The following is a 24,780-nucleotide window of genomic DNA, read 5'->3' on the forward strand; positions in this document are numbered from 1 at the left end:
AAAGGGAGAAAAATCAAATCAACAAAATTAGAAACGAAAATGGAGAGATCACAACAGACAACACAGAAATACAAAGGATCATAAGAGACTACTATCAACAATTATATGCCAATAAAATGGACAACGTGGAAGAAATGGACAAATTCTTAGAAAAGTACAACTTTCCAATACTGGACCAGGAAGAAATAGAAAATCTTAACAGACCCATCACAACCATGGAAATTGAAACTGTAATCAAAAATCTTCCAGCAAACAAAAGCCCCGGTCCAGACGGCTTCACAGCTGAATTCTACCAAAAATTTAGAGAAGAGCTAACACCTATCCTGCTCAAACTCTTCCAGAAAATTGCAGAGGAAGGTAAACTTCCAAACTCATTCTATGAGGCCACCATCACCCTAATACCAAAACCTGACAAAGATCCCACAAAAAAAGAAAACTACAGGCCAATATCACTGATGAACATAGATGCAAAAATCCTTAACAAAATTCTAGCAATCAGAATCCAACAACACATTAAAAAGATCATACACCATGATCAAGTGGGCTTTATCCCAGGGATGCAAGGATTCTTCAATATCCGCAAATCAATCAATGTAATACACCACATTAACAAATTGAAAAATAAAAACCATATGATTATCTCAATAGATGCAGAGAAAGCCTTTGACAAAATTCAACATCCATTTATGATAAAAACTCTCCAGAAAGCAGGAATAGAAGGAACATACCTCAACATAATAAAAGCTATATATGACAAACCCACAGCGAACATTATCCTCAATGGTGAAAAATTGAAAGCATTTCCTCTAAAGTCAGGAACAAGACAAGGGTGCCCACTTTCACCATTACTATTCAACATAGTATTGGAAGTTTTGGCCACAGCAATCAGAGCAGAAAAAGAAATAAAAGGAATCCAAATTGGAAAAGAAGAAGTAAAACTCTCACTATTTGCAGATGACATGATCCTCTACATAGAAAACCCTAAAGAGTCCACCAGAAAATTACTAGAAATAATCAATGACTACAGTAAAGTTGCAGGATATAAAATCAACACACAGAAATCCCTTGCATTCCTATACACTAATAATGAGAAAACAGAAAGAGAAATTAAGGAAACAATTCCATTCACCATTGCAACGGAAAGAATAAAATACTTAGGAATATATCTACCTAAAGAAACTAAAGACCTATATCTAGAAAACTATAAAACACTGGTGAAAGAAATCAAAGAGGACACTAATAGATGGAGAAATATACCATGTTCATGGATTGGAAGAATCAATATAGTGAAAATGAGTATACTACCCAAAGCAATTTATAGATTCAACGCAATCCCTATCAAGCTACCAACAGTATTCTTCACAGAGCTAGAACAAATAATTTCACAATTTATATGGAAATACAAAAAACCTCGAATAGCCAAAGCGATCTTGAGAAAGAAGAATGGAGCTGGAGGAATCAACCTACCTGACTTCAGGCTCTACTACAAAGCCACAGTTATCAAGACAGTATGGTACTGGCACAAAGACAGAAATATGGATCAATGGAATAAAATAGAAAGCCCAGAGATAAATCCACGCACATATGGACACCTTATCTTCGACAAAGGAGGCAAGAATATACAATGGATTAAAGACAATCTCTTCAACAAGTGGTGCTGGGAAATCTGGTCAACCACTTGTAAAAGAATGAAACTGGACCACTTTCTAACACCATACACAAAAATAAACTCAAAATGGATTAAAGATCTAAACGTAAGACCAGAAACTATAAAACTCCTAGAGGAGAACATAGGCAAAACACTCTCCGACATATATCACAGCAGGATCCTCTATGACCCACCTCCCAGAATAATGGAAATAAAAGCAAAAATAAACAAATGGGACCTAATTAACCTTAAAAGCTTCTGCACATCAAAGGAAACTATTAGCAAGGTGAAAAGACAGCCTTCAGAATGGGAGAAAATAATAGCAAATGAAGCAACCGACAAACAACTAATCTCAAAAATATACAAGCAACTCCTACAGCTCAACTCCAGAAAAATAAACGACCCAATCAAAAAATGGGCCAAAGAACTAAATAGACATTTCTCCAAAAAAGACATACAGATGGCTAACAAACACATGAAAAGATGCTCAACATCACTCATTATCAGAGAAATGCAAATCAAAACCACTATGAGGTACCATTTCACACCAGTCAGAATGGCTGCGATCCAAAAGTCTACAAATAATAAATGCTGGAGAGGGTGTGGAGAAAAGGGAACCCTCTTACACTGTTGGTGGGAATGCAAACTAGTACAGCCACTATGGAGAACAGTGTGGAGATTCCTTAAAAAACTGGAAATAGAACTGCCTTATGATCCAGCAATCCCACTGCTGGGCATACACACTGAGAAAACCAGAAGGGAAAGAGACACGTGTACCCCAATGTTCATCGCAGCACTGTTTATAATAGCCAAGACATGGAAGCAACCTAGATGTCCATCAGCAGATGAATGGATAAGAAAGCTGTGGTACATATACACAATGGAGTATTACTCAGCCATTAAAAAGAATACATTTGAATCAGTTCTAATGAGGTGGATGAAACTGGAGCCTATTATACAGAGTGAAGTAAGCCAGAAGGAAAAACATAAATACAGTATACTAACGCATATATATGGAATTTAGAAAGATGGTAACAATAACCCGGTGTACGAGACAGCAAAAGAGACACTGATGTATAGAACAGTCTTATGGACTCTGTGGGAGAGGGAGAGGGTGGGAAGATTTGGGAGAATGGCAATGAAACATGTAAAATATCATGTAGGAAACGAGTTGCCAGTCCAGATTCGATGCATGATGCTGGATGCTTGGGGCTGGTGCACTGGGACGGCCCAGAGGGATGGTATGGGGAGGGAGGAGGGAGGAGGGTTCGGGATGGGGAACACATGTATACCTGTGGCGGATTCATTTTGATATTTGGCAAAACTAATACAATTATGTAAAGTTTAAAAATAAAATAAAATTAGAGGAAAAAAAAATAAATAAAAAAAAAAAAATAAAAAAAAAATAAAAAAAAAATAAAAAAAAATAAAAAAAAAAAATAAAAAACCAAGAGACCAAAGGTCTTGAAATGTTATATATTAAATATTAGCCATTTAAAAGCCAGAAATTTTGATTTTGGGGATCAGGTAGTATATCAATCCTGTTTCTCAGTCTCATATTTATAGTGCAGAAACAAAGAAGGAAAAAAAGGAATGTGCTAGAAATGAGAAGATTCAATATGGACTAATACTTGGGGCTTGAATGAGTCTCTCTCAACCTCACAAAAACAATTTACTTAACACTCAAATCCCCAGTCTTATCCAAATCTCATATGCTTCAGTTGATGTGATGATTCAATATTTTCTCCCTTGCAGCTTCTCAAAATCCCTTTCTGTCCTTGGGCTTTTAAAACCGATTTTGCTTATTGTCACTTAATAGGATAATCATGATGGAAAGCAGATTTCATAGGTCAGTTTCATAGGTTTTGGAGATAAGTCTGTAATTAAAAAAGGGCAAAGTTTATTTTACATGAAGGATTTAGGTGAAACTTACTTATCTACAGAACTAACTGGCACTAAGTAATCTTTCTAGTTCCTCCACCAGATTCTCTCAGGCTTGAAATGTTGTAGTTCTCTGGCTGTCACCTCCAAAGCTCAGAGACTAATTTTTTCCATAAGTGTCTACTATGATTAAACAAAGGGAGTAGGTGAAAAGTCTGAACAAATGGTTCACTAAATAATCTGAAATTTTAAAGGCATTATGAATATAACAGGGTCCAGTCTGGAGACAAGAACAAGATTTATTATTTGAATTGAGTGCATTTTGTATGAAAATTTTCATTTTATTTTTAAAATTTTTATTGGAGTTTAGTTGATTTATGATGTGTTAGCTTAAGGTGTGCAGCAAAGTGAATCAGTTATATATATATATATATATATATATATATATATATATATCTCCACTCTTTTTAAGATTTTTTTCCCATATAGGTCCTTATTAGTTATCTGTTTTATATATAGTAGTGTGTATATGTTAGTCCTAATCTTCCAATTTATCCCTTCTCTTCTTACCCTCTGATAACCCTAAGTTTTCTTAAACTAAGTTGTTAGGTAGCTAAAAGAATAAAACAGAGACATTGAGATAGTATAAATGTAAGAAATTCAGAAATCCGTAGGAATATTTTCTTTGAAAGGAAAAGGGAAGGAATTAAAACTTAGAAATTTAGAGAGGAGGTCATCCTGTAGAGCTGAAACAAGGCATTTTAGGGACCTGACTGGTGCTGATGATTCTAAACTGCAAACCAAATTTAGGTGCTGCAATGGAAAACATCTGTTGATACTGGAGTGAAGAGAAGTTACTGGGGTCATAATCCTCAGAACCACTAGCATAGAGGAAGCCCCAGTTAAGTAGAAGAAAGCAGAAAGAAAGGAATCATCCCCTCTTCCTCCAGCTTTGCAGTTTTCCTCTGTCACCCTCTAGTGGCAAAGCCTGACACAGAGCAGCTGGTGAAGTCACAATGAAACTGGCAGAGCCCTATCACAGCATGGCAAAGCTGAGTATTGAAGGGAGGGTGTGAAGCTGAGAGATAACAACTTCACAGCTGGCACAGAGAACCCCACAGCTCCCACAACAGCCATCTTTAAATCAGTTGAATCTCCCTACACCGGCTTCTTAATTTCATTGTCTCTTCATGAGCTTTAGAGTCAGAGTTTGGTTCATAGTTCAGATTTTATGTATGAGCTGTGTGACTATAAGTAAGCTATTTAAACCTCATTTATCTGTTCGATAAAAAACACTTTATTAAGATACAATTGACATACAAAAGCTATATATATCTAATATACATAGCAAAGCTATAAATATATCCATTCCAAAAATATCCTTCTGTACTTTTTTTGTGATAACAAAACTTAATATCTTTCCTTTCACTGAGTCTATAAGTATAGAGTACAGTATTGTTAACTATAGACCCTGTAGTGCACAGTGGGTCTCTAAGAATAAATGAAACTTCAAATAAAGAAGTTCATTCATTTTGCATAAGAGAAACTTTTGCCGCTTCACCATCATCTCCCCAATTCACCCACCACCAACCTCTGGTAACAAGCATTCTACTCTTTACTTCTATGAGTTTTGATTCATCGTATATGTGCAATCATCTGGTATTTGCTCTTCTATGTCTGGCTTATTTATCATAATGTCCTACAGGTTCATTCATGTTGTAAGTCACATGATTTCCTTCTTTTTAAAGGCTGGATAATATTCCATTGTATATAAACACCACATCTTCTTTCTCCATCTGTTGATGGACATTTACGTTATGTCCCTGTCATGGATACTGTGAATAATGCTACAAGGAAAGTGGGAAGTATAAATCTCTGAGATACTAAACCACATCTTAATAAAATAACCAGTAGGTCTCTGAAGACATCAAAGAGAAAGTAAAATTCACCTGGAGAAAAATGAAAATGGAAAGACAGTGATCCAAAATCTAAGTCACACAGCAAAAGCAGTACTAAAAGTGAAGTTTATAGTGATATAAACTGACCTCAGGAAACAGGAAAAAATTCAAATAAACAACCTCTCCATATACTTAAAAGAACTAGAAAAAGAACAAACAAAACCCAAAGTTAGTAGAAGGAAAGGAAAAATAACTAGAGTGGAAAGAAATGAAATAGACACTAAGAGAAGAATAGAGAAGATCAATGAAACTAAGAGCTGATTCTTTGTAAAGATAAACAAAATGGATAAATATTTAGCTAGACTCAGAAAAAAGAGGACTCTAATAAATAAAATCAGAAATGAAAGTTATTTCCTTCACCCCTCTTCATACAAAAGTTGTATATATAATAAGATAAAACAGCTTTCAGACTCCAACTATCAACCAGCCATCAGAAGACTTAGCTAAGGGTTGGTCCAGGTCCCCCCATGGCTGGCCGTATGGCCAAGGAGCTCTCAGGACTGGTGTCAGCCCCCTGGTAGTCAGGTAAGCCCCTGTAGCTAGTTGGCTAGAGGGAGGATTTCAAAATTGCTCTTGGTAGTGAGGATTTCAAAACCGCACTTGGTAGCATTCGGAGCAGTTCTCCAAAATGCTGCTGTCATAGTCTGTGTTTCCAGGGAGAGTCCCATTGCCTCCTGCCTCCCTAGGAGGCTCTCTGAGATCAGCAGGTAGATCTGAACCGTGCTTCTTTCAACTTAACTGCCTCTGTGCTGGGACTTGGATCATGTGAAGTTTTGTGTTCACCCTTTCAGAGCAGAGCCTCTGTTTCTGACTGTCCTCTGGCTCTCCTGTTCTTGAGCTTTGTTGGCCTTCAAAGCCAGACATTCTAGAGATTCATCTTCCTAGTAGAGGACTCCCTGGCTGGGGAGCCCAATTGGGGACTCAGACCCTTTGCTCCTTGGGGAGAATTTCTGAATTGTGATTGTCCTCCCATTTGTGGGTCACTCACCTGGGGGTTTGGATCTTGACTCTACTACATCTCTGCCCTCCTACCCATCTCATTGTGGTTCCTTCTTAGTATATTTAGTTGTAGCAAATCTTTTCTAGTCTTCAGGTCTTTTTCACCTGAAAGTTATTCTATAAATAGTTGTAATTTTGGTATGCCCATTTGGGAGAGGTGAATTTGGTTTCACTGGTGGATCAGAATGACATTTTGGGTCTCTAGAATTTAGTGTCATCTCAGTGTCTAGTAATCCTTGTGGTGGGCAGAATTTTGATCTCCACGACCTCTGAACCATTGTTTTAGGCCTATGAATTTGTTACTTTATACTACAAAAGGGACTTTGCAGATGTAGTTAAGGTGACTAATCAGTTGACTTTAAAATGTGGACAGTGCTCTGGATTATCCAGATGGGCTGAGAGACAATAACCTAACAACGGGCTCAAAGAAGGAACATATTCTGAAGCCCAGAGCTTCCAAAATAGCTGTCTTAAAAATCTACTGAGCCTCAGCATGCTTTTATTTACGTCTAATTCCTAACTTTAGTCTCTGTGAATTTTGGAGTCAGGCAGAATTGAGTTCCGATTTCAGTTTTCTCGTTTTCTGTTTTGTTTTTACTTATAAGAATATGTGACTTAAACAAGCTATTTAGCTTTCTTTATATGTACTTTTCTCAGCTACAAGACAGAATAACAATATCTACTTCACAGGATTGTAGTAAGTATTAAATGAAATAAAGTTCACATGAAATATAGTTAGCATGTGGCACCGCATGTGGTAATAAGTAAGGTCACGTTGGTTCTCATCTTTCTCCTGCATGTGTGTCTTCACCATCATTCTTCCTCATCTTTTTCCTGCCTGTTGTCCCTCCATTGTTATCTACCTACTCATATTATGGTCAATGAACATCAATAAAAACATTCCCCACTATTGCTTTAGCATCTATGATTGATGTCCTTTGGACATCACTCAACTTATGAATCTCAAGTACTCTTAGGTGTCATATATAGGAAGCTACCATTTTGAAAGCTTACTGCAGTCTATTGCTTAGTGTAACAGTAAGGAATGTTCTAGGTTTCCAGTTTTAGAAAAGCCAACAAATACTGGCTTAATCAAAGGACCTATTCTCACAGGGAGGCATTGGTTCAGAGGTTCAGCTGTCAGGATCAGTGCTTCTTCCATTCTCTTGGGATTTTGTAGCTCTGGGAATCATTTAAAGTACAAAGAGTCAGGGTGAAGAGCAAGTGGGAGCACCAGCAATATGTGTCTCTTATCAACAAAGAGAAGCTTTCTCAGAAGCTCACATCTGGCTCATGTTTGGATTTCATAGACCATTCCTGCATCTTTTTATTCCTGCAATTTTATTTTTTTAAATCCACAAGCTTGTATTTCGGGCTTCACAGGTGGCTCAGTGGTAAAGAATCTGCCTGACAATGCAGGAGATGCAGGAGACTTGAGTTTGATCCATGGGTCGGCAAGATCTCCTGGAGCAGGAAATGGCAAGCCACACCGAGTTTTCTTGCTTGGAGAATCCTATGGACACAAGAGCCTGGTGGGCTGTAGTCTGTGGGGTCACAAAGAGTCAGATACGACTTAGTGACTGAGCTGGCATGCAAACTTGTATTTCAGTGTTGGACTACAGGCATCTGCAGGGCATAGTAGGCAAGGACACTTTGACGGCTTTTTATCATCTCTATAGTTTTGTCTTTTTCAGAATGTCATTTAGCTGGAATCACATAGTATGTAACCTTTTCAAATTGGCTACTCTCATTTAGCAATTTGAATTTAGGATTCTTCCATGTCGTTCTGTGGCTTGATAAGTCATTTTTTAAAATAAAGAAGTAGTATTTTATTGTATTCATATAAGACAATTTGTTTATCCATTTGTGTCTTGAAGAACATTTTGACTGCTTATAATTTTTGGAAATTACAAATAAACCTGTTATAAACGTTTATGTGTTAGGTCCATCATGTGCTTAAGTTTTTAGCTTATTGAGTAAATATTCAGGAGATAAATTACTTGATGGTATGTCAAGGATACAGTATTTATCTTTTTTTCTTTGATTCATTTCACTAAAGCTTAATATTCTCTGGGTCCATCCACTTTGCTGAGAGAGATGGACTGTGAAGAAGGCTGAGTGCCAAAGAATTGATGCTTTTGAACTGTGGTGTTGGAGAAGACTCTTGAGAGTCCCTTGGACTGCAAGGAGATCCAACCAGTCCATTCTGAAGGAGATCAGCCCTGGGATTTCTTTGGAAGGAATGATGCTGAAGCTGAAACTCCAGTACTTTGGCCACCTCATGCGAAGAGTTGAGTCATTGGAAAAGACTCTGATGCTGGGAGGGATTAGGGGCAGGAGGAGAAGAAGATGACAGAGGATGAGATGGCTGGATGACATCACTGACTCGATGGATGTGAGTCTGAGTGAACTCCGGGAGTTGGTGATGGACAGGGAGGCCTGGCGTGCTGCGATTCATGGGGCTGCAAAGAGTCGGACACGACTGAGCAACTGATCTGATCTGATCTGATCTGATAGTCACTCTTGGTAAAAACTCTCATCAAAAAAAGTTTCCACAGAGGGAACATATCTCAATATAGTAAAGGCCGTTTATGACAAATCCACACCTAACATCATACTCAACAGTGAAATGTTGAATATATTTCCTCTAAATTCAGGAACAAGACAAGGATGCCTGCTCTCACCGTTTTCTACTTAACACAGTACTGGAAGTCCTAGCCACAGCAATCAGATGAGAAAAAGAAACAAAAGGCATCCAAACTGGAAGAGAAGAAGTAAAGCTGTCACTATTTGTAGATGACATGATACCTGATACAGAAGACCCAAAAGTCTCCACTGATAAAGTAATAAAACTAATGAATGAATTCAATCAAGTTGCAGAATACAAGATTAATACACAGAAATCTGTTGTTTTTCTATATGCTAATAATAGTCTATCAGAAAGGGAACATTAAAAAAAACAATTTAAAATCATACAGGTTTAATGTGACCCTTATCGAAATACCCATGACACTTTTCATAGAACTAGAACAAATAATCCTAAAGTTTATATGGAACCACGAAAGACCCAGAATTGCCAAGGCAATCTTGAGAAAAAAGAACAAAGCTGAAAGTGTCACTCTTCCTGACTTCAGACAATACTACAAAGCTATAGGAATCAAAATGGCATGGCTATGGCACAGAAAAACAGATACATAGATCAAAGAAACAAAATAGAGAGCCCAGAAATAAGCCTATGAACCTATGATCAATTAATCTATCACAAAGGAGGCAAAAATATGCAGGGAAGAAATACTGTCTTTTTAATAAGTGGTGCTGGTAAAACTGAACAGGTTGGGTGGACATATTATATCATATCATGTAAAATATCATGTATTTTTTACATATCACATAAAAGAATGATATGAGAACATTTGCTCACACTATATACAAAAATAAACTCAAAATCACCTAAATGTAAGATCAGAAACTTTAAAATTTCTAGAAGAGAATATTGGCAGAACACTCTTTGGCATAAGCCAGTGTAATATTTTTTTTGGATCTGTGTCCTAAGGCAAAAGAAATAAAATCAAATACAAACCAATAAATAACTTAAATTTAAAAGATTTTGCACAACAAAGGAAAACATTGACAAAATGAAAAGACAACCTACCAAATGGAAAAAAAGTATTTGCTAGTGATACAACTGACAAGGTGTTTAACTCTTTTCCTTACATTTAGAATGACTTTCAAGGCCCACTTCAAAGATCACCTCCTTGTGAAGCCTTCTCTGATGCTTTCCCCCAGGATACTCCCTTCTTGTTCCAAAGTGATCACTTCCTTTTTGAAATCCTGTTGCTGGTTCTTCTGTTTTCTCTGAAGTCTACATAACCACGATGTTACTTTCCACAGTAATGCCTATCAAAATCACCTCTACAATTTCTGAGAGTTCCTGAGGCATTACTTTCTTGTGGTCCCACTTTTCTGTCTGGCTCCTGGGCTGAACTCCATCTTCCCTTGAATCAATCCAGACAGAAATCTGACTTCCTTCACTGGTTTTCATAGGAAAGATGATCTATACATGAGAATTTTGTGAGTTTGGTAATTTAATGGGAAAGGACAAAAAATAGAGTAATGTTCATAACTTCCTGACTAGATCTCTCCTCTCTCTTTTTGTTCTCACTCCCTTTATGGAGTAAAAAATGTTCCTCTCTTTGTTTCATGTGTAATTTATTTTACATCCTTCTCTGGGCTTTTGGGGTTGCCAACACACTTCTTCCCATGTGGATGTACCTGTTGAAAGTTCACTGTCCAGGTTCAATGCATGATACAGGGTGCTCGGGGCTGGTGCACTGGGATGACCCAGAGGGATGGGATGGGGAGGGAGGTGGGAGGGGGGTTCAGGATGGGGAACACATGTAAACCCATGGCTGATTTGTGTCAATATATGGCAAAAACCACTACAATATTGTAAAGTAATTAGCCTGCCCCCAAAATAAAATAAATACATAAATAAAATAAAAAAATACAGCCAGGTTTGAAAAAAAAAAAGTTCACTGTCAAGGGATACTGGCCACAAAACTGTCTGCCCCTGAGACACAGGGAGTTTCTTCTATCAACTGCTAAGAGAATGCAGTTTATCTTGTCATATTGTATGTAACTACTTTCACACATATGCTTTTTTCTTGTTGGATAGTAAAGTCCTCAAGAATAAGAACTAATTTTCCATCTTTCTGATCTTCTTAGTTCCTGCTTTAGAAGTGGTGGTCAATAAATTTTTACTGAAGAAATGACTAAATGATTACACTGTATATGACTTCAGTCCCTTTCAGAAGGAAACAAATGTATTTCTTTAAAATAGGCATCTTTGAATCAGAAGAAATTAACCCATTTTATGTGTAAGTGGACACAAAGACCATGATTTCTTTGCCCAGTATGTAACATTTATTAAGAAATTACAGAAGATACTGAATCACAGATATAATTGAAATAGCCAACAGGCAAAGGGGAGGATGGAATCAGATGCTGAAATATGGAAAAGTCTCGTCTCCTTCTTAGAAGCTGAACATTGGGTGAAGAGCTTCTATTCTCATCAGTGACATCTGAAGATGTCACTTAGCTATACTCTGGTGCCTTTGATGTTGGAAAAATTTGGGGACAAACAGAAGCTAGAAATAGATCATAAAGCAGGAGAAATAGGCTTGTGGACAGTTCAAAAGGATGAATTCCACAATATGTCAGCAATATTCAACCTTGCATGAAAATGAGAAATAGTATAACCAAAGCAATTTGATGATGAGCAGGTGGTATGCCGCGTCTGCCGTGGAAAGTCAAGATATTCATTGTAGAATGAAATCAGATAGAATTCATATACTTGGTAGTGCCCATAACAAAAACCCAAATGGGAGACTAAGAACTTGTTAGTTGTCCATGGATGGTTGAGGCGATAAATTGTTCAGAGATACTGTGTCCTGGGAAATTTTAAATGAGCAATGTGGCTTTTAGCAGGTGGGCTCACAGCAGATGGGCTCACAGATGGGCTCAATGCAGGTGGGCTGGCAGCAGCAGGCTGGGCGGCAGCAGGACTGTCCACAGTAGGATGGGCGGCAGCAGGAGGCCTGGGCATAGTACAGCTGGCAGCAGGAGGGGGGTGTGCAGCTCACCACACAGCAGGGAGGCAGGCTGGTGCCCTCCACACGGCAGTCAGGGCGGCACCACCTGGTACGGCTGCTCACAGCTCCACTGCTACCCACCTGGCCATAGCCAATGCTGCCGCCAATGCTGCCACCAATGCCACAGCCGGTCTCACAGCCGCTGGTCTGGAGGCAGGTTGGCTGGCAGCAACTGGTCTGGCAGCAGGTTGGCTGGCAAAAGTTGGCACCACAGGTCCCACCAGTGGAGCAAGTGGGAAATCCACAGAAGCTGGTGGAGCAACAGGCCATGGTGTCAGGAGTTGGGCTGAGAATTGCAATGCTTGGAGGATTTTGGGTGGTGACTTCTGTGTAAGGCCTTTTATATATGTGGACCAGCAGCTATTTATAAAATTCTTAGCATATCTTCCTTGTTTTTGTATAAATTTGTTTTTCAGTGGTCCTCTGATTGGCTTACATTGAAATACCTATGATACATTATGGGCAGCAGTTTAGAAATTACTTCGTTTTATGGTTTTATTTGGACTCCTCATATTGGTCCTTTGCTCTTTGGAATAAGTTTGTGGTTTTCCATGTTCAAAGAGCCCTCCCATTTTCGTGCACGTCAACACCCTCATTTTGTAGAGGTAGTTATTCCGTGTGCTTCTCTGTCCAGGTCTCTAAGGATAAGAGTAATTGTGCTGTTTTTAGCTATTTTTTTTTCCTCTTGAATATATAGACTGAATTCTCTTGAATTGAGAACATCAAGACATCCACTGAATTGAAAGGTACCTTTGGTCAGACATAATTAAAAGCTTCCAACTCATTTATTCCGACCTCAAATAAATAACCATCATTTTCCCTTTGATTTCAACCAATTTGAAATGTGTAAATATTACTTGTATTCCAGGCCAGAAATATTTCCTTGTGAACCAAATGATATAGTATATAGAAAGATAACCAACACAGTGCTTTGCTTCTGGTAGAACCTTAATAAATGTTTACTGAATCTGCTTTTCAATGGGTGGAGTAAAAGGCATGATTCATGGGTGTCTATACCACTTATAAATGATTAAATAGAACTTTTAAGTTGTAGTGCCTCTCATGAAGCAGTCCTTATTATTGTCAAAAGAGAACAGGAAAAGCTGACATCTTTTTGTATTTAATAGTTGAACTAAGTCTTAAGAAAAAGCATCGATAAGCTCTGACATTTTGTAGGGTGCACTGTATCTGCTTTATTCTTCTCTGAAATAAGTAATCTTGTGTGTGACCTATCACTGCCACCAACTGAAGGATAGAGGTGAGTGCTGGGAGCTTGTAATTGTCTCAAAAATATTGTTCTCAACGTGTTCTATGTTTTGTCCTATTGTGTTTTTTATATTGTGCTCACATACTTAAGAACTTAAAAATTAAATGGTAAGAGGTATTTTTTGTTCCAGATGTGTGTGCATTTATTGAGAACATTTTTCAGATTGGGTTGCAAAGTATACAATACATAGTTGTTTAAGATTTCTAATGAAAGTGTCTGACACATCCATTAGAATGGTGATGGCAGAACTCACTGGCTATCTCGGCAGCTATTTGTTCTATTCTCATCGAGACCATAGATACACCATAAAAATATAGTTAATGGCGGTTAGTGTTGGGTTTGAAACTTAGAGAACAATTTGGGAATCAGTGAATAGAATAGGCTAAGGTATAGGAACTGAACATAAATGATCTTGGAAAATAGATGGTATCTGATAGTATCTGGTTGATATTTTGAAATCTAGTTAATAGGTAATACAATTTCTTTAGATATGGGGCCTGCATGAAGGAGAACATCTAGTATATTAAGTAGAAGGAGATTAAAATATGATAGGATTACGTCTATAGCTTTGATCAATCTGAAAATGTTAGGTAAAAAGGGCTTGGTGGCTCAGAGGGTAAAGAGTCTGCCTACAATGTGGGAGACCCAGGTTTGATCTCTGGATTGGCAAGATCCCCTGGAGAAGGAAATGGCAACCCACTCCAGTATTCTTGCCTGGAGAATCCCCATGGATAGAGGACTCTGGTGGGCTACAGTCCATAGGGTTGCAAAGAGTCAGACACGACTGAGTGACTTCACTTTCTTTCTTTTCACAACAGATTACATCAGGTAAGTATTTGAACAACTACAAAGATTATTTAATGCATAGAGCATTTTGCTAAGCAATAGATTTAAGTATAATGTAATTTGTATTTAAACTCTCTGGCTTAGACTTTATGTTCATGCCTTAGCATTACTGTCAAATTCAATCTTCTTGAACTCAGCTAAAGGTGGATAAAGTTGAAGGTAGAAGGAAGAAAATAACTCAGTTTGCTTTGCAAGTTTAAATATTTTATTTGAAATTAACAGGGGATATTGAAGGATAAGGCAGGTCTGAAAATATGTGGGAATCAAGAGAGAGGAAAGAGATCAGAGATGTCACTGAAATGAAGAGCTACTCGAGTCTGGTACTCTGCCCAAGCAAGGCAGGAAATCCAGACACCGTGATTGAGGCGTTTTCAGTGCGCTATTGCAGAACATTCAAAAGTGTCCTAAGACTTTCATTTCTGAGCAGCTTAGAAACTTCGCGATACTTATAATCCAAGAAAAATTGAACGGTTCCTCAGAGACCAGCACAGGTTTGTTCTGCTCCCCTTTCATTCTTAAGTAATCAGCAGCCTTGCTTTTAGCAGGTGCGCTCACAGCAGATGGGCTCACAGATGGGCTCAATGCAGGTGGGCTGGCAGCAGCAGGCTGGGCGGCAGCAGGACTGTCCACAGTAGGATGGGCGGCAGCAGGAGGCCTGGGCATAGTACAGCTGGCAGCAGGAGGGGGTTGTGCAGCTCACCACACAGCAGGGAGGCAGGCTGGTGCCTTCCACACGGCAGTCAGGGCGGCACCACCTGGTGCGGCTGCTCACAGCTCCGCTGCTACCCACCTGGCCATAGCCAATGCTGCCTCCAATGCTGCCACCAATGCCACAGCCGGTCTCACAGCCGCTGGTCTGGAGGCAGGTTGGCTGGCAGCAGCTGGTCTGGATGGAGATTGGCTGGCAGCAACTGGTCTGGCAGCAGGTTGGCTGGCTGCAGCTGGAGCCACAGTTTCCACCAGTGGAACAGATGGGAAATCCACAGAAGCTAGTGGAACAGCAGGCCATGGTGTCAGGAGTTGAGAGAGGAGGGTTGTTAAAAGAAGTTTTTGAGTTTTGGCTGCACCTTCTACATCTGTCCTTTTATATATCCTGTAGAGCCATGTCATTTTCCTAACATTTAGCATTTTTCCTGGATACCATTGCAGAGTCAGTCTCTGATTGGCTAACGTTTGAGTTGTTAAGAAGGTTATAAATAGCATTTTGAATAGCCTGCTTTTGTCATTGTTCAATTAAATCTCATTATGTTTCTTCTTTGCCCTTTGGGTCAAGCCAAGGCTCATTATGGAAGTTGTGTGATAGATTAGACTTTGGCTAACCGTTGCCCTGGCTTGCTTTGTCATAAATGTCCTTCGATAACCTTTAGGCAGCGTTTGTCTAAACTGAACATCCCCTTCCTAAGTGGTCATTCAATTAAGGATCGTGATTTTGTAAACAATTTGTCCAGACTTGGAATGGCTACCTTTAGTGTCATCAAAACACAAACTATCACCTGAGTCATCAACATTGAAAGAAGTATGCCTTTCTATGCTCCATTTGTTTTTTTTTTTTTAGATATAAAAATTAAAAATTGGACATAAATACAGCTTCAATTCTTTCCTCCTTATTAGTGAATTAGAATACAGGATCTATGCTCCATTTGTGTAAGCTACAGGATCCTCAGCTCTCTAGTATTTTTGTTATTAATGTACATATTCTCAACTGAAACCCTTCGTGACTTTTCCTGTAGATTGTTTTCTGACTCTGCTAATTTAAAAATAATAAGATAGTAATGAATACACATTTTAATAAGTCAAACAGTATGCAGACATATAAAGAAAAGTTAATGTTATTCTCCCTTTTCCCAAAACATAACACATCCCTCCCAAAACTAGTACTTCAGAGATAATCAATATTAACAGTTTTAGGGCACACTCTGTCACATTTCTCCCTGCTTCTGCAAACATAAACCAGAGTATGCACATATATATCATTTAACTTAGTAGAGTTGGAGTCTCTTATATCTATTTGTGCAATGCAAGAGACCTGCTTTTGATCCCTGGGCTGGGAAGATACCAACTCCAGTAATCTTGCCTGGAGAACTCCAAGGACAGAGGAGCCTGGCAGGCTACAGTCCATGGGGTTGCAAAGAGTTGATACGGCTGAACAACTAACACACTATACCTATTTATTATTAAAATTTTTAAATAAAATATACATAACATAAAATTTACCATCTTAACAAATTTTAGTAGTTCATTCTTCTAGTGTTCAGCATGTTCACATTGTTGTGCAGTCCATCTCCAGAACTCTTTTTGTCTTACAAAACGGAAACTCTGTATCCATTAAATACCCCTTCCCCATTCTCCCCTCCCCAAACTCTTGGCAGTCATTATCCTACTCTGTGTCTTGATGAATTTAACCACTCTTTGTACCTCATTTACGTTGAATCATACAGTATTTGTCCTTTTGTGGCTGGCTTATTTCACTAAGCATAATGTCCTCAAGATTGAGCCACCTTAAAGTGTGACAGAATTTCCTTCTTTTTTAAGGCTGAATAAGATTCCATTATATGCATATTCCACAATTTGTTTATCCATTCATCCATCAATGACACTTGGGCTGCTTCCATCTTTTAATTATTATAATTAATCATGCAGGAACATGAGTGTACAAATACCTCTTCAAGACCATGCTCTCAGTTTTTTTGGGTGTATACTTAGGAGTACAATTGCTAGATCATATGGTAATTCTGTTTTTGATTTTTCCAGTAACTGCCATTTGCTTCCCATAGTGGGTATATCATTTACATTCCCACCAGCAGCGTACAAGGGTTCCAATTTTTCCATGTCTTGCCAATACTTTTTGAGTGTTTTAAGAATAGCCATTCAAATAGATGTGAGGTGGTATGTCATTGTGGTTTTGGTTTGCATTTTCCTGATTATCAATAATACTGGGCATCTTTTCATGTGTTTTTTTTTTTTTTTTGCTATTTGTATATCTTCTTTGGAGTTACATGGATTCATGTCCTTTGCCCAAATTTTGTTGTTGTTGTTTTAGAGTTGATGTTCCTTTTGTTGAGTTGTAGGGATTCTTTCTATATTCTGCAATCTATGATTTGCAAATATCTTCTCCCATTCTGTAGATTGCCCTTTCATTTTGTTAATTGCTATTGTTGTTCAGTCACTTAAGTTGTGTCTGACTCTTTGCATGTCCTTTGATGCAGAGAAGTTTTTAATTTTGATGTAGTTCAGTTTATTTTTAACTTTTGTTGCCTATTCTTTTGGTGTCATATGCAAGAAATCATCAAATGCAGTATCATGAAGTTTTTCCTCTGTGTTTTCTTTAGATAATTTTATAGTTTTAACTCTTATTTAAGTCTTTGATCCATTTTGAGTTAATTTTTGTAGAAGTTTTAAGATAAAGGTCCAACTTCATTCTTTTGCATGTTGACATCCAGTTTTCCCAACACCATTTGTGGAAAAGATTGTCCTTTCCTACTGAATGTTCTTGGCACCTCTCTTGCAAATCTTTTGACAATATAGATGAGGGTTATTTCTGGGCTCTCTGTTCTGTTTCATGTTTGTCTCTATGCCTGCTTTTGTGTCAGTACCATGCTGTTTTGACTACTCTAGCTTTGTAGTGTAGTTTGAAATCAGGGAGTAAGATGCCTCCAGCTTTGTTCTTCTTTCTCAAGATTGCTTTGGATATTCAGGGCCTTTTGTGGTTCCACACGGATTTTAGGATAGTTTGTTCTATCTCTGAGGAAAATGCCATTGACGTTCTAATAAGGATTGCATTGATCTATAGATTGCTTTGGGTAGTATGGACATTTAAGCAATATGAATTCTTCCAGCCATGAGCATGGACTACCTTTAATTTATTTGTATCTTCTTTAGTTCCTTTCATTCACGTCTTACACTTTTCAGTGTACAAACCTTTCATCTCCTGGATAAGTTTATTCATAAGTATTTTATTCTCTTTGATGGTATTGTAAATGGGATTGTTTCTTGAATTTTTCTTTCTGACAGAATGTTGTTAGTGTATAGAAGTGCAAGAAACTTTATGTATTGATTTCATATCCAAAAACTTAACTAAATTTGTAACATATTTTTTTTGGTAGAATCTAAGATTTTCTGTTTATAATATCACATCATTTGCAAATAGAGACAATTGTAAATCTTATGACATTTATTTCTTTTTCTTGCCTAATTGCTCTGGTTATGCTTTCTAGTACTATGATTAAATAGAATAAGTGAAAGTGGACATCCTTCTCTTGCCCCTGATCTAGAAGAAAGGTTTCAGTTTTTCACTGTTAAGTATGATATTCGTGTGGGATTCTCATGCATGGCTTTTGTTGTGCTGAGGCAGTTTCCTTCTAGTTCTAGTTTGTTGAGTGTTTTTTTTTTTTTTTATTATTACAAAAGGGTATTGAATTACCTCAAATACTTTTTCTGCATCTATTGAGATAACCAAATGTTCCCTCACTTAATTCTGTTATGTGATGTATTACATTGATTGATTTTCATATATTAAACCATATTTGTATCCTAGGACAAAATCTCATTTGGTCATTGTGTATAGTCTTTTTAAATGTGCTGTTGAATCCTGTTTGATAGTATTTCATTGAGATGTTTTGTGTCAGTATTCATCAGGGATATTGGTCTGTAACTTTCCTTTCTTGTATTTTCTTTGTCTGGCTTTGGTATTAGAATAATGCTGGTCTTGCAGAATGAATTCAGAAGAGTTCCTTTATCTTCAAGTTTTTGGAAGAATCTTAGGAGGACAAGTGCTTAATTTTTCCTTAAATGTTTTATAAAATTCACCAGTGAAAACTTCTGGTACCAGAATTTTCTTTGTTGAAAAATTTTATTATTGATTCCATCTCCTTATTAATTATACATCTGTTCAGATTTTCTATTTATTCATGATTAAGTTTCAGTGGGTTGTGTGCTTCTAGAAATTTATCCATTTCATCTTGATTGTACATATTATTCATTTAAGTAGCATGTAATATTCCAGAGTACGATCATACAACACTTTATTCAATCACCCCCTTATTGATAAACCCTCAATTTTTTTTAGTTTGTGCTTTTTTATGGGGATTAACCTCTCTTGGATTTGATCATATTTCCTAACATGGTATAAGAAGAATAGCATGGAATATCACAGTCAGATTAGAATCTTTTGTGCAACACTCAATGAAGAAAAAGAGATAAGTTTGCTGTATCAAATGTATATATTTTATTAGATCTTGGTATATTATTCCCTTTTCATAAGAAGTGCAATTTGCAAAATGGTGGAGTTTAGGAGGTGAATGTATCTGAGAAGGAGAGATGGTTCTTCCTCAGCCTTGGCAGCAATGAGCTGTGAAGAGGAGGCTTGCTGAAGGTCAATCCTGACTCAAACTGGTTTTCCCATTTATTGGGTCATATTTGTATTTTGGTCAGCTTAGAGGAGAAATCAACATCTTTCTAGTATTGAATGGAATCAGATAAGTCTATGAAGCCCAAATATTTGGTAACCCCTCATAAAATTTTGATTAAAGTTCAAGAACTTGTTAATGATTCAAGAATGGTGGAAGAGATAATTACTTCATGGACTGAGTTGGAAGTTGAACTTTCAAGTTGAAAATCAGCAACCTGGCTTTTAGCAGGTGGGCTCACAGCAGATGGGCTCACAGATGGGCTCAATGCAGGTGGGCTGGCAGCAGCAGGCTGGGCGGCAGCAGGACTGTCCACAGTAGGATGGGCGGCAGCAGGAGGCCTGGGCATAGTACAGCTGGCAGCAGGATGGGGGTGTGCAGCTCACCACACAGCAGGGAGGCAGGCTGGTGCCCTCCACGCGGCAGTCAGGGCGGCACCACCTGGTGCGGCTGCTCACAGCTCCGCTGCTACCCACCTGGCCATAGCCAATGCTGCCGCCAATGCTGCCACCAATGCCACAGCCGGTCTCACAGCCGCTGGTCTGGAGGCAGGTTGGCTGGCAGCAGCTGGTCTGGATGAAGATTGGTTGGCAGCAGCTGGTTTGGATGGAAGTTGGCTGGCAGCAGCTGGTCTGGCAGCAGGTTGGCTGGCTGCAGCTGGAGCCACAGGTCCCAGCAGTGGAACAGATGGGAAATCCACAGAAACTGGTGGAACAGCAAGCCATGGTGTCAGAGGTTAGGTTGAGAGGAGGGTTGTTAAGAGAAGTTTTGAGTTTTGATGGACACTCCCACAGTGGGCCTTTTATAAGCCTCGACCAGCTGCTATTTGCATAATTCTTAATGTCCCTTCCTTGTTTGTTTTAAAACAACTTGTCTCTGAATGGTAATTGGCCTGTCCCTGAGTTATTTGTTCTTCTCTGAAAGCTTTGAAAGTTAGTTTTATTTGGTCTTCAATTAGAATTTTTCACCATGGTCAAGTAGTCATTAGCATTCACTGAGTACATAACCCATAATTCCACATATTTGTTAAAATATGCTCATTGCTCAAAGAATAATTGAGTGATGCTTCACCTTTAAAGGAAGTGTCAATATTACTCAGTGTTGATCCTTATAATTGAGCTCTTGGGTCTCATATGACAGTTTAATTCCCAGCCAAGTGGCCTCCAATCTTCATCTTGGCAGTGAAGTTGGTCAGAAAGAAAAAGATTCTGTCTTTAAGACTAGAAAATGTGGATGATTTACCACTGATAATATTTTTGGAGCATTTATTATATGCCCAAGTGGTTCTGAAACTGCATGTATCAGTTCATTCATTCTTCATAGCAATTCTATAGTGGAGGTACCGTTGCTATTCCCATCATCCATGTGATAAAACCAAGTCACAGAGTAAGTAATTTGTCCAAGTTCACACTAAGAAGTGCTTAATTTGAAATTTGAATCCACACCATGGGCTTCCAGACTAAACTAATTTTTAAAAATATTTTGGCCATACCATGCAGCAAGTGGGATCTTAGTTCCCCAACCAGGGATAAAACCCATTCTTTCTGTAATGGAAGCACAGTCTTAACCAGTGGACTGCCAGGGAAGTCCCCACACTAAACTCTTTTTACCACTATAGTCAATTTGTTCTTTCCTAGCTAAGCCATTGTCCTAGGGAAAATCAAAGAGTGAGTGACAAGATGTGACAGTTTGACCACTTTCTTAGGCATTTTTTAGGGTGAAGGGAAGAAAGAGAAACCGTAGGGTAAGTAGTAATGCTCTTCAGTAGAGACTTTTCTGGAGATTTTATTTTTTAACTATACAAAAGCACACTTCAAGGAAATAACAACTGCTAAAAAGTTAACTTACTTGATTTGTGACTTGAATCTTTGATTTTAGGATTTTCTATAGATTTCAATGTTCTTAACTGCATAAAATCATACTCTTAAAAATTTTTTTTAATTTAAATTTTGTATCAGAGTATAGTTGACTTACAATGTTGTATATCAGAGTATAGTTGACTTACTATATATATATATATATATAAAGATTCTTTTCCCATTTAGGTTATTATTGAGTATTGAGCAGAGTTCCCTGTGCTATACAGCAGGTCCTTGGTTTTTTTAAGTAAACCTTTTATTTTGTATTGGAATATAGCCATTTAACAATGGTGTGATAGTTTCAGACGGACAGTAAAGGGACTCAACCATACATATACATGTATCCATTCTCCCACAAACTCCTTCCCATCCAGGCTTCTACAAAACATCGAGAAGTTCTCTGTGCTATACAGCAGGTCCTTGTTGATTATTCTGTAATGTGTATATATGTTAATCCCAAACTCCTAATTTATACATCTCCCCCACCTTTCCCCTTTGGTAACCATAAGAAAAACCACACTCAATACATTAATCCTGGAGTATGTAGCATACTATAATGCATTAGAGCTTCAGTGTGTAGTTTATTTCAGATGTTAGAGAGTAATCCAGTTAGCTATAAAGTTTGTATAACTGTACAATTTGAATGAGGCAATTGATAAGGTAAAGATAAAGGTTTTGTTTAGGGACAGTGAAAGGTAATCTGGACTTACGAGGCTTAAACCAGAACAATAAATGTTTGTTGTGCCTCTCCAGGAATGACGGCTTTGAGTTTATGCCTTAACTCTTCCTTAGTCTGAATTAAGTATTTTCAAATCCCACATTGAATTTGATATATTTCTTTGTGACTATTTTGCCTTTTTTCCTTGCTGCTGCTAACTGCTGCTGCTAAGTCGCTTCAGTTGTGTCCGACTCTGTGTGACCCCAGAGACGGCAGCCCACCAGGCTCCCCCGTCCCTGGGATTCTCTAAGCAAGAACACTGGAGTGGGTTGCCATTTCCTTCTCCAATGCACGAAAGTGAAAAGTGAAAGTGAAGTCGCTCAGTTGTGTTGGACTCTTAGAGACCCCATGGACTGAAGCCTGCCAGGCTCCTCCGTCCATGGGATTTTCCAGGCAAAAGAGTACTGGAGTTTTCTCCTTAAGCAGATCTATATAACATAGACTCTTTGATTAGCTGTTTTTTTCACCTTGGATGTTTGTAATATGCTAATTGTAATAATTGTCATTATTATGATCTCACCAGCTATTTAACTCAGCACAATCTTTGATACTAAAAGTATTTTTCTCCTCTTGCAAAAAGTTTAGATGTTTGAAGAGCTGAAATGCAGGGCACTGGAGACAGTAGCATTGCATATCAGCCTTCCATTTCTGTACTTTTCTACTGTGGCACTATTTGCAACATCTCTCAGTGCAAAATTTAGCTCAATTTTCATGTTTCTGTCTTTAGTTACCTTTATAGAATTAAGAGTAAGATGTATTAGTCAGTGTTTACTAGAGAAACAAAAGTGGTTAGATAGATATAAATATGTAGAAAGGGATTTATTAGGCAATTTTGGGAGCTGAGAAATCTTATGATCTGCTGTCTACAAGCTGAAAACCCAGGAAAGTCAGTATTATAATTTCAGTTCAAACTTGAAGGCCTGAGAACCAGGGGAGCCAATGGTATAAGTTCCAGTTCAAGTCCAAAGCCTGCAGAGTCAGGGCCCCATGCCCAAGGGCTGGAGAAGATGGGTGTGTGCAGGCAAGAGAGAGCACCCTTCTTGGTCTATTCAGGCCTTCAACAAATGGGACAGTGCCTACTGATATTGGTGATAGGCAATCTTTACTCAATCCATCAATTCAAATGCCAATCTCTTCAGAAATACCCACCATATAGACATACCCAGAAATGTTTTATCAGCTATTTAGGGATTCCTTAGCTGTCAAAGTTGCTACATAAGATTAACCATTGCAAGATATGGCACTTAAATTTGAGAATTCTACTGTTCTGCTACAGAATGAAAACTAATCTGACCATTTCTTCACCCCCTCTAAATAAATCAAGAAAATAAGAGGGGAGGCGCCAAGATGGCAGAGGAGTAGGACGGGGAAAACACTTTCTCCCCCACAAATTCATCAAAAGAGCATTTAAACGTCGAGTAAATTCCACAAAACAACTTCTGAATGCCAGCAGAGGACATCAGGCACCCAGAAAAGCAACCCAACTCTTCGAAAGGAGGTAGGAAAAAATATTAAAGACAATAAAAGAGACAAAAGAGGGAGGGACGGAGTTCCGTCCCGGGAAGGGAGTCTTAAAAAAGAAGTTTCCAAACACCAGGAAACCTTCTCACTGCCGAATCCGTGCCGAGCTTTGGAAGCACAGAGGGTAACATAACAGGGAGAAAAAATAAACAAACAATTAAAACTCGCAGATTGCGAGCCCTACGGTAACTCCTCCAGCGGAGAAGCAGCGCAGACGCCTGCATCCGCCATTAGCAAGCGGGGGCTGGGCAGGGAGGCACGGCGCGGGCTGCATCGCTGAGAGTAAGAATCTGGCCTGAATACCCTGAGCACTATCTGAGCGAAATAATTTGGGCTAGCAAACCAGACTGTGGGATATCTACCATGCGAAAAGCCAGCCCTAACCTAAGACACCGCCAGCCCGCGCACGGAACAAAGGACTAAACAGAGATAGCCGGCTGCAGACCTTCCCCCTCCGATGACGGGCAGCCAGAGCCAGAAGGAGGGCAATTGCAGCCCCACAGAGACATTATCTATAAAACTGGCTTCTTTGCTAACTAAAACTTATTGGGGGTCTGGACGGTCAACATCTGCCTGAGAAGGTGCGCCGGTTTTACACCCAGATAACCGAGTGGCGGGGAGGCGATAAGTCGCAGCATTGGCGCTCGCCAAACACCTCATCACCTGAGCTGCTCGGACCTGGGAAGAGCACAAAACGCAGGCCCAACTGAGTCTGCGCCTCTGAGGACTACCTGAGTGCCTGAACCTGAGCGGCTTGGACCTGGGAGGTGCATGCAACCCAGGGCCAGCCTCGGATTGTTCCCTGCGGAACAACCTAGAGCCCGAGCAGTGTGGGCAGGGAGGCTACACGCGCCGTGAGCGGGGGCAGACCCAGTGTGGCTGAGGCATGCGAGCGCACGCCAGTGTCATTTGTTTGCAGCATCCCTCCCTCCCTCCCTCCCCACAGCGCGATTGAACAAAGAGAAGAAATACAGCTCCACCCACCAGAACACCGACACAAGCTTCCCTAACCAGGAAACCTTGACAA

The 24,780-nt window shown here is 38.9% G+C and overlaps 3 protein-coding genes across 3 annotated transcripts; all 3 read right to left on the reverse strand.

Moving 5' to 3' along the window:
- Positions 1-11,515: 11,515 nt before the first annotated feature.
- LOC109573553 (keratin, high-sulfur matrix protein, B2A-like) lies at positions 11,516-12,427 on the reverse strand. Its single transcript, XM_019980800.2, has one exon. It carries the CDS (start codon positions 12,405-12,407, stop codon positions 11,967-11,969), a length of 441 nt encoding a protein of 146 aa, XP_019836359.1. The 5' UTR covers positions 12,408-12,427; the 3' UTR covers positions 11,516-11,966.
- A 2,295-nt stretch (positions 12,428-14,722) lies between these two features.
- LOC109573571 (keratin, high-sulfur matrix protein, B2C-like) lies at positions 14,723-15,288 on the reverse strand. The gene has a single exon (XM_019980820.2). The coding sequence runs from the start codon at positions 15,257-15,259 to the stop codon at positions 14,789-14,791; it is 471 nt and encodes a 156-aa protein (XP_019836379.2). The 5' UTR covers positions 15,260-15,288; the 3' UTR covers positions 14,723-14,788.
- A 4,257-nt stretch (positions 15,289-19,545) lies between these two features.
- LOC109573544 (keratin, high-sulfur matrix protein, B2B) lies at positions 19,546-20,391 on the reverse strand. Its single transcript, XM_019980788.2, has one exon. It carries the CDS (start codon positions 20,378-20,380, stop codon positions 19,880-19,882), a length of 501 nt encoding a protein of 166 aa, XP_019836347.2. The 5' UTR covers positions 20,381-20,391; the 3' UTR covers positions 19,546-19,879.
- Positions 20,392-24,780: the final 4,389 nt, after the last annotated feature.

The sequence above is a fragment of the Bos indicus genome, chromosome 19, assembly GCF_029378745.1.
Source record: "Bos indicus isolate NIAB-ARS_2022 breed Sahiwal x Tharparkar chromosome 19, NIAB-ARS_B.indTharparkar_mat_pri_1.0, whole genome shotgun sequence".
NCBI lineage: Eukaryota > Metazoa > Chordata > Mammalia > Artiodactyla > Bovidae > Bos > Bos indicus.